Source organism: Curcuma longa, chromosome 13, assembly GCF_044706935.1.
Source record: "Curcuma longa cultivar G26 ecotype Majalengka, Jawa Barat chromosome 13, ITB_CL_G26_1.1, whole genome shotgun sequence".
NCBI classification, from domain to species: domain Eukaryota; kingdom Viridiplantae; phylum Streptophyta; class Magnoliopsida; order Zingiberales; family Zingiberaceae; genus Curcuma; species Curcuma longa.
This window is the reverse complement of record NC_133873.1, coordinates 9415304-9430463: the sequence shown is the minus strand read 5'-3', so window position 1 is coordinate 9430463 and position 15160 is coordinate 9415304. Positions and strand designations below refer to the sequence as shown.

The window sequence follows — 15160 nt, the reverse complement described above, 5'->3', positions numbered from 1 at the left end:
TCATTTTTTTAATTACCAACCTATTTTGTCATTATTTTCTAAATTTCAATTTGTTTCCTTAAAATTATTATATTATTTAAATTATAAACTTCATTACTTGTCAAACCTTCACATCTGCTATGATAAAAAAATTATCAAAATCAGAGAAATTCATTAGGTATGAATTTATGAAAGATAAAACCTTTGATCTAAGGGCACTTAAACTCGACTTAGGTCTAGACCTGAACCTAGATTTAAAACTAGATCAAAAATTGATTTTAACAATCGAGTCAACTTAAATGCCCCTAACTTTGATGGTTGACTGGGCCTAAACACTTTCCTCCACTAAGGCACTAAAATTTAGAGTTACTTTGACAAGTACAATATGACCCAAATCAATCTAAGCGCAATTTGCATAAATTAAATTGGTAAATTTAGCGAAGAAATATTAGTAGAGTATCCAAAATTGATATATCACAGATGGAGAAAATCAATCACATAGAGTAGATATGAAAAGGATTTTAAGTAAAAAAATGTGTTCCAATATACTTTGGAAACCTACCATATACTATGTGAAACAATCATATATGAGCATAAATAAATATCAAAGCAAAATTGGAAACTTACTAACGCATTGCAACCCCAAATTAGAAGGGAAACTTTGATCTATTTTATTAATAAATTGAGACCTAAAATTCAAAGCCAAGTATAATTATTAACCCCAACGTTGATCGAAGATATGTGCTAGAAGACTAAAAATATTGAGCAATTTGTGAAGACTCATACCTTGAGGCCATCAAGCCCTTCAACGGGCAATGCTTCTATATATAGGGCGTCACTATAATCAAGTAAACTCATTGACTATACTTGCTTTGAATTTATCATACGATGATTACAAACAGATACACTAACAAGGGTGGAGCCACTAATGCTAATAGAAAAATCATAATGTTCAATGTTTTAATTAATAGTATTAATGTTTTAATTATAATAATAAGGGGCATGTGGCATCCAAATGCCCACTTAGAGTCTCAGATTTTAAGAATACAATTTTGAGGATAAAATGACACATATTTGTAGAACCGATTTGATGCTAAAGAGAACGGATGAATAACGTATGATTTTTCATCATCATTCTTATCTACAAAGTTAGTTATGCAATGGAAACTAATAAAAACAAATAAACAAGATAAGAGACATGCTAATTTACTTGGTTCAGAATCTCTCAAGGTTGCTATGTTCAAGGCTATGCATGAAACACCTATTATTTCTCCTTTCCAAACACCTTCCAGCATCGGAGATATCTTTGACAAATTTATCAAAGACAAGAACAACAGAGTGAAATAATAATAATAATAAATGATAATTAAAAATCAATTACAAAGTCATAGATCTCTTTAGGAATTCCTGAATGCAATTGCACTCTTCTTGGAATCTCTTGGATCTATACGGAATCCTATGCGATAAACGACAAACCACAGCAGAAAAAGGATCCCTTGAGCGATATATGTGAAAGAAAAACTCATATAAGTTTAGATCTACAAAATTCAATCTAATAGAGTATACCTTTGGAGTGTGCCCTTCGCTTATTCCACTCGTCCAAAGTTTGTCAGATCTCTTGCACGTTCAAGTGTCCGTACCTTTATGCGTATCCATACGAACACTCACTTTTGAAGAAAATTTTGGTTGTACTAGCAACCCTTGGTGGTGTGTTCAGCTAAGAAGAAGAGGGGCAAGAAGATGAACATCTAACATGAATTTTTGGAAGAAAAAACTCTTTTATACTCAAGCCATGAATACCAAAGGTTTTTAGGCTTTTGGTATTCCCTCATCAATGCATGATTAATCATTATTAATCATGCATGATGAATTTAAATTCATCTTCTTCAATGCATGATTAATCCACATTAATCATGCATGATGAATCAAACTTTATTCATCAACTTGGTTTAATTTGAGTCTAAATCAAATTCAACTAACTTGAGTCTAACTCAAATCTTGGTCACCCAATGAGCTTAATTGTTCCATTAGTCAAATTAAAATGAACTTATCTCCAAAATAGAATATTATTTGTATGTGACTCAATAGGTTCTCGTAAAGTTGGCAATATCTCTAAAACTTATTTTAGAAACATAAATAATGAATGACATCTAGCAATGCATCATTGCTACCTAAGTGACAAGAATATCGAGATCCGACATAACCTTCGTGACTATGATAATGTATGACTATACCCTTCTATCCTCGATATCTAGATTGATCAATGAGGCATAGACTGTGTCATCCTCTTATCAATCTTTGTATTTCTAGATCCCTAAGTTGACTCACTCAAGCAAATGAGCTCAATATCTCATATTAACTCATTTGAGCATAGTCATGCATTTGATGGTCCTACTCTATCAAGAGGCCTCAAGATATCACTCCCGTCATATTAGAGAGATATATCTCATCTACATCACTCATATCCCTCTGCATAATTTGTTACATATCCAGTGATCACCTTTATAGTCCACCCTGTTATGGGTGACGTTTGACAATACTAAAGTGTTGGGATCATCCCGGTGCAATGCGCATGTTTACACGTTCTGAAAACATGCGCAGTGGAAATAAATAAATAAATAACAACTAATTATTATCAATGTTGGGTTGCAATGGTGCAAACATAGTCCCACATCTAAAGTACATGGAAAAGATCATGGAATTAAAAGGATGGAAAGTATCTCCATTGGTATGAGGCCTTTTGGAGAGAGCCCAAGAACAAAGTCATGACGGCTTAGGTCCAAAGTGGACAATATCATACCATTGTAGAGATATTTTGATTCCATCGGTACTAACAAGTGGTATCAAAGCGAGGTCGCTCTTCACCGGACTAACCGCCGGATGAGCCATGATCCAGATCTAACCATGTGGTTTGAACCTTAACCAAAGGAAGTGGGTGCTCCCGTGTCTGAATCAAGAGGACCAGACACTAGGTGAAAAGTCCTAGTAGGTCGGGTGGACCGAGGGGCAAAAAGTCCTAGTTGCGGCTAGGTGGGAAGTCCTAGTAGGTCGAGTGGACCGAGGGGCAAAAAGTCCTGGTGAGTCGAGGATTCAGACATCAAAAACGATGTTGAGGGGGCCCTGTGGTTCTTGTTTGAGGGGGGATTGTTGGGTTGCAATGGTGCAAACATAGTCCCACATCTAAAGTACATGGAAAAGATCATGAGATTAAAAGGATGGAAAGTATCTCCATTGGTATGAGGCCTTTTGGAGAGAGCCCAAGAACAAAGCCATGAGGGCTTAGGCCCAAAATGGATAATATCATACCATTGTGGAGATATTTTGATTCCATCGGTACTAACAATCAACACACGCATGCAAAGCAGGAAATAATATGTACAAGGCATGGCAGAAAATTAAAATTTTCTAAATAATAAATTATTATACGTGCACAATTAAAATTTGTAAAGAATTAAATAATTTTGCGCGTACCTTTTCGATGACGTTTGAGCAAGATTGATATCAATCGAGCGATCCTTGTCGGAGTCCCGCCTCTACTGGTGATCCACGCCAAGCTCTCATCTGGACAGTTTCAAAAGCCACGAGTCGCGTCATCGTCTTCGGTACTAGTCGATGATCGATGACGATCGAATCGAGAGAAAAGCCTAATTTCAAAAATTACGCAACAACATTTATCGCGATCATTTTTAGAGCTTTCTAACTATTATCGAAAATCATATTCCTGATGTAGTTTCAATGGTCAACCTTTGACCATCAATAACGGACAAACAATCAGAAATCCTTTACGATCACGATGGAAGAATTCTTTCGTAAGCTTCCGTGAAATCGATAGACGGTCGTCGGGCGTTCAGGATTTGATTGGCAACGGCGGAAAACATATCCGATGGTTGGAAATAATTTCCAGCGATCAGACAATGAATTCCAACATCCAAAACCCTAATACAAACAAACAACCTTCCCTCTCTTCTTCCACACAACCAAACATGAACAATATCTCCTCCTCTCCCACATGACCTAAACCCTAAAGAGAGTCTTCTCCTCTTCTCCTCCATGGCTGACAGTGGCAGAACAAAGAACCACTTCGGCATCTAGGAGGAGCCGATGATCAGCACTCGGAAGGGAATTGCCATGCTCTGTTAATTTGAGGGGTGTCATAAGGCAATCGTCTTACGGTTATACTATTTATTGGATAAATAGCAATTCACTATTTGAGTGCGCATTTCGTATGTGTTTGAGTGGATCTTAAACTCAAATACTGAATGTCCGCAATAGGATTCATAGCGTGAGAGAATTTGTGATTGGATCATAACTAGTGATCATCTCTATACGTGTAATTATGAATGTATTAGAATTATCCCTAGTCGAGGAATTGATGAGCACGGACGTCATCGATTCTGTCGAGACTAGCACGTTTTGAACTCCTTAGTTAGCCAAGCAGTTGATCTCACTGCTGTCGACATTAGATATTGAGAGTTAAACGTGGATGCTGGTTAAAGGTAACTAGTTCATTGGAGTGACCTGCTTTGAGACTTCATATGGTTTGATATATATATGTCAATGAAGATCTCAGTGCAGCTTAAGTGCGAGTTTCCTTTGACTTGCGGTATTCAAGTCACCTTGGTCACGGAGGCTTATACTTTGACATCTTAAGCAAATATCTCCAAGGAGGTGTGGACCCGAGATGATTGGGTATAAGACAAAGTGCCCGAAGGTGTTTGAATAGCCCACAGAGGATTCACCGCTCCTTGAAAAGGAGATGTATACCTTGCGGCCGCTTGTCAGGATTGTTACTAAAAGTCTTTAGCCAAAGCATTACATGTTAAGAGTACGAGACTCTTGGATACATGTACAAGTAACTTGAATCCACAGGACAAGAAAGCAGCTTGGGCTAGGTGTGACATAGTAAGCCTAGTGGGGACCGACACATAGACCATGTCCTGAACCAAGCGGGTATAAGACGGTGAAAGGAACGAGGCACGATTCAGTGTAGCTGCTGAAAGGTTTAGAACTGTTCTGCAATCAATCGTTAATTTTTTGATCAATTGGGGATCATGATATACTACTAGGTGTCACTCATGATCGTTTCATAATTAATGGTTAATTACGGACGACCAACATAACCGAAAACCTATTGGGTCACACGCACTAACAAGTTCTCCGAAAGACTTAAAACGAGTTTGAGAATTAGATTTTTAGAATGAGAGAAATAAAATCTGATTGGACCAGATAAAGGACAAAATGATGGAATTCGTCTTACGAAAACGAAATGAATGAAACTGATTTTGTTCAAATCAGAGGTCGTTTGGTTAGTGAACCAAATGATTCGGTTTTGAACCGAATTGAACCAAATTAGTTTAGTTCACGATGGAAGAGATTTTGGCAGAACGGATGTGATGAGAAGATTCATCTTGTGAAGACGAATTGAACAAAACTGGTTTGAGGTCGAATCGGAGATCGTTTGGTTAGTGAACCAAGCGAACCAAGATTAAACCTGATTCGCTACAGTATTAGGGTTTTAACTGATTTGGTTCAGCCAAACCTAATTGATCCGGTTCAAAAAGTTTGCTGGTTTTGGGTTTTCTTGGTTTTCAGCCGCCATGAGAAACAAGGAAAGCCAGAAAAACAAAGAAAAAAAAACCTAACACTATAGCTCCTTAAAAAATAACGTGAATCGCGCGATCACGTATATAGCTCCTGTTCATCGTCTTCTTCATGGTTTTTTTTTTCCGTGAACACCACCGAGGCTTTCCTCTGTTCCTCTTCCTTCCCACGTTGCGGAGCAGGAGCGACGTTGCCTAGCACTTTCTTCCCGCGCCGCGTCGCCACCTTCGCGAACGGAAGCTCGCCATCTCTGTGCACGGAAGCTCACCGTCTCTGTGCTCGGAAGCTCGCTGTCTTTGCGCACGGGAGCTCACCAGTAGTCACGCTTGGGAAGCTTGCCGGTAGTCGCCCTCGGGAAGTTCGCCGATAGCCGCGCTCTAGACAACACCTCCTTCGAGCTCAGAAACTCATCGCCTGCTGCGCCCGAGAACTCACCGTCTGCCGCGCTTGGGAGATCGCCGTCCTAGCTTCCATGTTCGGGAGATCACCGCTGCCGGAGTTGCACGCCGCCGCCGGTCTTCTCTGCCATCGCGTGGAGAAGAGCATAGCAACTGTTCAAATTGACCGGTTCTCTTCGCTGGATTTTCCAGAGCAGAGACGATGGGTTTATCTTCCGATCGGCAGACCCGAGCCCTGCTTTCTTCTTGGCATTAGCCCGGTTTAGTCTTTCTTCTCCCTTAGTTGGAAATTAGGTTTTCTTGCCACCGGAGAAAGAGCTTGTTTGCCGGGGAGAGGATGAGGAGAGCCCTTGTTTTTGGTTTAGAGAACAAGTCTTTTGAAGTTATTCCCAAAGCATCTTCGATGGAGAAATAGTGTGTAAGTGTATTCTCTGTTGTTGAAAATCGTCTTCAACCATCGGAGAAATAGTGTGTAAGTTAACTATCGAAAGTTTGTGAAGTTTTCGGATAAATATTTCATCATTATCGGAAAAGGTTTCCGGTTGGCTGTTTGTCCTAATTCGGCAGTCAATAGTTGACCACCGAAAATTATACCGTGAATATAATTCTCAGTGATAGTTAGAAAGCCTTGGAATGATCGCGATAAACTTTGTTGTGATTTCCAAAATAAGACTTTCCTCTCGATTCGATCGTCATCGATCATCGGCTAGTACCGAAGACGATGGTGCGACTCGTGACTTCCGAAGTCGTCCAGACGGGAGCTTGGCGTGGATCATCAGTAGAGATGGGATTTCAACGAGGACCGCTCGATTGATTCAACACCATTCAAACGTCATCAACGAGATACAGTTTAGAATAATTTATTATTTAGAAAAATTTTAATTTTCTGTCATGCCTTGTACTTGTAATTTATTTCCTATATGCATGCGTGTGTTGATAATAATTAGTCTTAATTATTTATTTTATTTTCGCTGCGCACGTTTCTGAAACGTGAAAACACGCGCATTGCACCGGGACGATCCCAACATGTTCGGGACTCGATCCTCCTAACCACCCAAACCTCTGGTCCTCCTGACCATACCCGCTTGGACTTTGGTCATGCTTTCCGATCCTCTAACACTGCATGGATTTGCACCTGGTGCACTCGACCTGCTAAGATTTCTTGTTAGATATGAGAAATTTTAGGGGTTAATTATAAATAACCTTAATTGATCCAGAAAGATTAAGGAGGTTAATTATTTAAGGCTAGGTAATTATGGAATTGAGTTTCATTTGGGTTTAAACCCATTAAATCAATTCTTAATCCAATGAGAAGCCCAATTGAGAGACCCAATTAGCTAGCCCGATTAGCCATGAAGTGAGCCTAATTGGAACATTCCACAAGCTCAATTAAAGCTCAGTCCATTTGACAATGGTTATTGGATCTGGTGAACGTTAACCCGTCGCCCGTTAAGAAACTGTTTAGCCCAATTCCGACTTCTTCTTCTTCCCTCGCGACTTTTCTTCCCCCCGCCCCCCCCCCCCCCCCCCCCCCTCACTCCACACGATCCACAGCCGCGACTCCTTCTCCCTCGCGCGCAACCCGCTTCCACCGACGAAGAACTCGGGACGAGGGGCTATAAAGGGGGTCGTGGGGAGAACCCTAGGAGCATGCAATTCCCTCCTCTGCCCCGATTGCTACTGCACAGCCTCTGCCACTCTACCCCTCCTCTGCCCGACGCCGCCCCGAACCAGCACCGCCCGACGCCGCCCTGAACCAATACCGCTCGTCGCCTGCCGCGAGAGCCAGCGCCTTTTGCCCCGATCGCCGCCGCCAGCCATCCCCCTCCTCTGCTCGACGCCACTGTCGCCGCGTGGAGACACTGCGCAACACCCCCACCGCCCAGTTGTCGACGATTGCGCCGCCCAGATCGCCGCCGATTGCTAGCGTCCTCCAGTCGCCCGCATACCCACTCCGGTACTCTTCCTCCCGCTCGCATCTCATCTATGAGTTTTGGGACGAAACAAGCAGGCTTAGCTCGTCTATCTGAACCATAAGGATCATTGGTTGAGTGGTGGATTTGATTTTGTGTCCTTTGCTGCATTATGATTCTTCATCTTGTGCCTATAGTCGTCCGTCCATTTTGCAACACATACCCCTTTCCTTCTAGTTCTGGGAGGAAAACAACCTTACTGTTCTCTTTCCAATTCGGATTTAAGGGATCTTCTTCACGGTATCCATCAATTCAATCGACTCATTTTAGCATGTCTAGCCCTGATCACATATATGAATCTTCTTTGGATAAGAATGATTAGATGCCCATCCATGAGGTATCAGATGCAGTTGTTGGTGTATTAGGTGGTGGTTAGGTTAGATTCGTGAGATTTTTAGAATGAAGGGAATTAGGGTTTCGTAGGATTATGCATTTATTTGGTTTATTTAATTAGGATTTATGCCTAATTAACAAGGAAATTAATTTAATTAGATAAATAATTAATAACTAAGTTATTAATTGATTTACATTGGATTATTTGTAATTAATTAACAAGTTAGTTAGTATGAATAATTGATATTTAATCTATTAATTAATTGAGGTTAATTTGGAAAGAGGTTAGCTTAAATTAACCGAGTCATGTTGAATCAATTTAATTGGGTAAGTTAGTACTAAATCTGTGGATCAGTTGGATTGACCTGTGTTGATCCTATTTGATCCGGTTTAGGCTAACTTGAGGTAATTGAAGTTTAATTGAGTTAGAAGCGACTAGGGTTTTTTTGAGAGAAATTTAATAAAATATTTAGAGGATGTTTTATTTTACAGGACCTTAATTTGTTGATCCTGCTATACACAGAAGATTATATTAGGGTTTTTATTGCGATGATTCGTCAATCAGGTGGGTACTCCTGTGCTTGGTCAACATAGGTCTTCTTTTCATAGAGCATGATTATTCTATTGCTATTCTTATAGTTGTTGCTTAATTCGTTGCTTGACACTTACCGTTGACCTTGATATAATCTGTTCATCATCAACACAGTCTTCTTAATTGTTGTTTATCTATGTTGGCTTATCATGATTGATGTTGTGCATATCTTGATGTTGTAGTAGATATGTGTTGAACTGTGCATTATGGATGTTGTTGTTGTTAACTCTCACTGTACGGGTTGGGTGAGAGCATTATAGCACTGCACAGGTTGGATGCTACCAGGACTAGTTAGATAGCTCTTCTGAAGACTGCCCCTCCCCCTCACGTGTAGTGGTCTGTTGTTGGAGCGGATGATTCCTGCTGTGCATCCTAATTTACTGCACAGGTTGGGTGTCTGGGGATGTTGACGGCAGACGGTGATATTTTTCCCACTCCCCACTCACGTGTAGTGGTCTGTTGTTGGAGGGTGTGCAGTTGTCCTGTTTGGCGCCCCAGTTCACTGCACAGGTTAGGTGATTGGGGGTGGCGAGTGCAGATAGTGACCATGCATACATTTGTTGTTAGTTGTTTACTGCATTTATACTTAATGCACTTGTTGTTATATGATTATGCACTTGGTTATATATGATTGTTGCATTTGTATGACATGACATACATGATTATCATATGGTGTGTTGACCTTGCTCCTGTAGTATCATGTTGAAACTGTATACCTTTTGATATCCATGCTTATATTCTTTGATACCTTGTTATATTGTGCACTTTCATTCTAGTACCCATTGAGTATTTTTATACTCACCACCTAGACCCTAGGTTTTTTGTCTCTTCAAGTAGTAGATAAGGATGTTAATTGAAGCTTAGAGCTCTGCCAGACTGCCTCCATCTCACTGCAAGATGAAGTTGGTCTTCCTCCATGTGTTTTCGGATTGTTGGTTTTTGGATTTTATTTGGTTGTGAAATTCTGTCTTGTTTCCGATGTTAGTTTTCGGTTTATACTTGGAGGTGTAGTTCTGGATTGTAGGATCGGAATACGCGCTAGAGGGGAGGTGAATAGCGCGTGTCGCCTTTTCTCGAATCGTTCGTTTAACTATACAAATACTGAGCAGCGGAATTAGAAATAGATGGAATGGACACGCGGGATTTACTTGGTTCCTAACCCCCCAGGGTTAGTACGTCCAAGGCCTAATTCGGGAGGCGCCCGTCCACTAATGGTCTCCTTTCCGAACGTCGTTCGGAGGCGGAGCAACCCGTCTTACAGTCCAGAGATAACAATAAAATAATGAACTAGAAATTAGACAGAAAATAAAGCAAACACTTTGGCCGTTCTGGAAGTCCTGAGCGCCGCGCACTCCTCCTGGATCTTCCCCGGTTCAAGCGTCTGGTCCCGTTCACGTTCGGCAACGACTCTTGTTGGAAGGCGGATGTTAGAATTGATGATCTCTGGCTGCTGCTCGAAGGCTTCTTTTATAGCCCGCCTGAGTCGACTCAGATCCTTATCTGGGTTGACTCCAGATGATGTGGCAGATAAAGTTCTATCGCCTTCGCCCGCTATCCTCTCTGAGTCGACTCGACTTGCCTTCTGGGTCGACTCCAGTTTGCGTGGCGTCAACGGCGATAAGTCTTGACTCTGCGTCAGTTTGAGTCGACTCAAAACCCGATCTGAGTCGACTCAACTCCGGTTTGACCAGAGTTGACTTTGGGCTTGACTTTGAGTTGACTTTACTTGCTTCACCTCTGCTTTTCCCTCTTGCTTCCAGCTCCTGGTTCCTGCAAGACAAGCATACAAGCAAGCAAATACAACAACCTAAAGTCTTACCTAGTGGGTCTGGTTCAGATTTCTACCGAAATCTTGGGTTACCCTAACCCACTCCATTCTGGAGAATCCATGCCAACCAAGTCCTCCAGACTTGTTGGATTTGTGCTCGACTCTGTCCTAGCCACCCAGGATTTTTGCTGCGGTTCAGGTTCTCTCTAACCAACCCAAACTTCTGCTGCGACTCGATCACCTAGACCAGCCTAGACTTCTGTTGCGACTCGGTCACCTAGACCAGCCCAGACTTCTGCTGCAACTCGGTCACCTAGACCTGCCCAGACTTCACCTGGTGCACTCAGGACTCTGCCAGGACTTCCGCCTGATCCTCCAAATCAGGACTTCCCTTTGCCTAGCCTACAGCTTAGGGACTTTCTCTTGCCCAGCTTCACTCACCATTTATTTGATCACAAATATTTATTATACTAAAATTGCTATAATAATTTTTATTTATTATTTTCGTGGTGTTTATATTTATCTACTATATTGATCGTATATGCGTATCTCACTTTTATATTCACTACATATTTTTTTTATACAAAATTTCAATCTTACGATATTTCTATTCAAGTTATCATACATGATCCAACAACTTCTACTAGTTGATAGTTGAATGATCATAAAGCGATTTGCATTTTCTTTCAATTATAATAAAATATAGAATTCGTCATCCTAATAGTCTCATACAATTAGTCTCATAATCTGAAGAGGTAAATCGAGAAGTTATAGTTGTCTACTATAGAAAAGATATTTTCTTAAGGGTAGAATTGTAGTTATGAAACTTGACTCAATGCCTCAGCCAAACAATGTAAAACCTAATTAGATGTACCTAACTAGTATTATTAAGCATGTGGTTGCTACAACATCAGAATTGAAAAGAAATATACCTTGTTAAAACGAGGGGCATCCTCCGATGTGGTTGTGGCACCCACTTCAACCTCTCTGCAAGGTACTCAAGGGCATTACTCGATGGGTCCGCTACCAACAAAGAGACTATCCAACCAATAGGGTACGTGATTAGAAGGATTTGTTCCGCACGATGCATTATTTGAGGGGCCACCTCACCTCACATTCATTTAATCTAGTCTATATCTTTTTTGTTATCATTAAATGCCTACTGAACATTTTCTTTTCTACTCATACACTATGACATAATATATTTTTTTTAATCCGATATCTAAATCTTACCATTCGACTAATTCAAAGATAGACGATCCGATCTTATATTCCACTATTAAGTAAATTTAAGAAATAAATCGGCCTGCAACCTAACAGCTCAACATATTAGATTTTCAAGCACTATAGGCATCCGATAGATAAATGCGCTATTGGAGAATAGAACTTTTGAAGTCGAGATTCAACTATTGTGTCTCTGACTATATCATTGCTCATTGTACTCTGGGGCATAAGATGATCGTATAGAAGGATGCCATTAAATTTCATAAATGATTAGGTAAACGATTGTCCCTAAATAATATTTATGATATCTTTAATATTTTCATGCAAACTTGATTATCCATAAATTTGTTAGAAATTGATTTTGAACTAATAAATTTCAAAAGAGAATTTAATTAGGTTTCGTCCAATAAAATTAAAAATTGATCAGAAAATTAAAAATTATCTTTTAAATTGATAATTTTAAAATATTTAGTTTTTAAAAATAATTTTAAATGAATAATAGTTATTAAACCGAGTCCATACAAAAACCTATTATGTAAAAAAATTAAAAGGGAATAGATATAGAATTATCCCACCTCAAAAAGGAAAAAAATATTAATTTTTTTATATTGTATTTTATGTTGTTAGAATTTAATTGATTCAACTTAATTCATGCCCTGAATCCAACGAGAAAGGTGCGTGACGTCTAAGTTCTTATAATTTGTCATGCTGTTATTGCCGGATAAAAATCGTTGTATCTTAAAATGATAAAAAGAGTCTAACATCTTAATATAATCTGCCTAGTCCGTCCCACTAAGTAATTTAGATAATTGAATTCAAATTTTATCAATTCATTTTACGATGAGTTCAGATGAGTAAATCTGCTTAGGCCCGAGACCCACGTGGATTGGTTCGCAGCGAGCTTGAGTTGGTCCGCGGATGGATAAAGTTTATTTATTTATTTTAAATTTTAAAATTTAAATAGAAAATTTAAAGAATTAATGAACTTGATCCGTCTAAATTACAATTCAAATTTAAAAATTTTAAATTAACAATTTAAACTGTAATTCAAATTTAAAATTTTTAATATTTTTAAATTTTTTAATAAGTTCATGGATTGACCTACTTAATCGGCAATCCATTTTGAATTAGATTGTATTAAAATTTTTTGAATTCATCAAATTAATAAGTCAATCTACTCTGTCCATGATAAATTTTTAATTGATTAATTCGTTCCCTCGTAAATTGATCCGTTTTAAAATTCTGCTTACTTCGAAACACCTATTGGATCACCGGCATTGCGAGTTCTAATACGTAACAATGGAGATGCAGCGTCCCATCATAGACGAGAGGACGGAGAGAGCACAGCTATGCTCCATGTCATCTCCATGTCATCTGCATTCCGGTTATTAATGGTGCGCGTGCGATAGATAGTTACGACGCGACGGTGGAGCTTCTGAAAACTACTTGTCGGGACCCACGCTCACGATTCTTCCCCCTTTCAAATCAAACCACCGCTGCCTTATCCTCCTCTTCCCTCTCAAATTCTCCCACTCCACCGGAAAAACAAAACAAAACAAATGAACTCCATTGATCGACCTGCCTGAACCACTTGTTCGTCACCATGCAGACAGCCACAGGATGCTTATTCACTATTCACCAATCCGAACTTGCAAAACAGAGGCGCGTAACGGTATCCCTCTATATAGAGTATCCACGGTGCATGTCAACGGCGAAGTGAGCCGCCGATGGACGCCGTTTCAGGCGGGGACAACGCGGCGGAAGCCGCGGTCGTCGTGCTCGAGGCGCTGGCGCATGCGCTGGAGCGGATGGTGGTCCGCAACGAGCTAGTCGCCAGCGAGGAGGGGGCAGAGTCGGAGAATAGTAAGGGGCTCGCGGCGTTCCGTGGCGCGCAGCCGCCAGGGATCGACCTACGGAAGTACATGGAGCGGCTCCTTCGGTACACTCGGTGCAGCGCCTCGTGCTTCGTGGTGAGCTACGTGTACATCGACCGAGCAGCGCACCAGCATCCGAGCTCTGCAGTTGTCTCGCGCAACGTCCACCGCCTCGTCCTCACCGGTCTCCTCCTCGCCTCCAAGTTCCTCGACGACACGTACGTACGTTAATAATGATCCTCCAATTCCTCCGCCGATCGACGAGGTAGTTCATTGTAAAACTGATTCCAAGTAATTACGCTGCAATCGTCGGAACAGGCATCGCAACAACGCATTCTTTGCGAAGGTGGGAGGTGTGACCAATGGAGAATTGAACCGGATGGAACTGGAGCTGCTCTTCTTGCTCGACTTCAACCTGGTGGTTGGTTGGCGCGAGTTTGAGACCTATTGTCGGCATCTAAATGTGGATATGGAAAAACTGATGACGACGATGGATGTAGAGACTCGCGTTTCAACCAAAATCATTAATACCCAACTGAAAGTTTTTCCCAATGGACTCTCTTCTTCTTCCTTGCATCGCCGTTCTATAGATTTGTGAAGATGCCTTCCTCTTGCAAACTGGTTGGCTTCCATGTACAAATCCTTGATGAGAACAAAGTAACGAATGACTCATGAGTTTTATTTTTTATTTTATAATTTTTACATTGTTTTTCAACACTGATGATAAAAATTTGTTTAACTTACAATGCCGTCGGCAATTCTCCTCGAAAACATAAGTGGCAAAACAAGCCAAATCGAGCTCAACTTAATTGAATTCAATCTTATTTATTTATTAAACTTATTCAAATTCATTAAAAATCTTATCAAATTTGAATTAAACTCGAGTGATGCATCGGAAATTTACCTTCATGCTGGATGTTGAAAAGAGAAGACTTGGCCAAGAATGAAGAACCTCCTGCGAAAGTAACATACATGCAATTCCTCATGTAATAGGGCTGTACAGAGAATGAAGAGCTTAAGAGGTCGGGTTCAACATAGGAAACTCAAAGAGCCCAAAATGCTCAGAGGGGTGATATGCTTGTACCGTGAGTGCACGTTAGCGTCAAATAATAAAATTTCATTCATTAGAACTGTATTGTTGAGTATCAAAATATTCATAAAATGGATTATCTAGAGGATTGAGAAAGGAACAAAAAATGTCGAGAGAAAACGATAAGAAAATTAATTTGGAAAGCAAATCTAGAGTTTCGAATTCACTATGATGAATGTAATTCCTTTGATCACAACATATGATTATATATGTGAAAGGATTCATTCAAAGATAATTATGTGTCTATAGGGTGAAGAAAAGCACATATGAAAACATTGATGTATCAATTCTAATCGCAACTCATAAAATGGACTACGATAGACCTTTT

General features: G+C 40.2%; 1 protein-coding gene across 1 annotated transcript; it reads left to right on the top strand.

The window, feature by feature from the left end:
* Positions 1-13595: 13595 nt before the first annotated feature.
* On the top strand, positions 13596-14428 carry LOC141844581 (cyclin-U1-1-like). The gene is made up of 2 exons (XM_074732623.1): positions 13596-13960; positions 14061-14428. Exons 1-2 carry the CDS (start codon positions 13596-13598, stop codon positions 14338-14340), a joined length of 645 nt encoding a protein of 214 aa, XP_074588724.1. The 3' UTR covers positions 14341-14428.
* Positions 14429-15160: the final 732 nt, after the last annotated feature.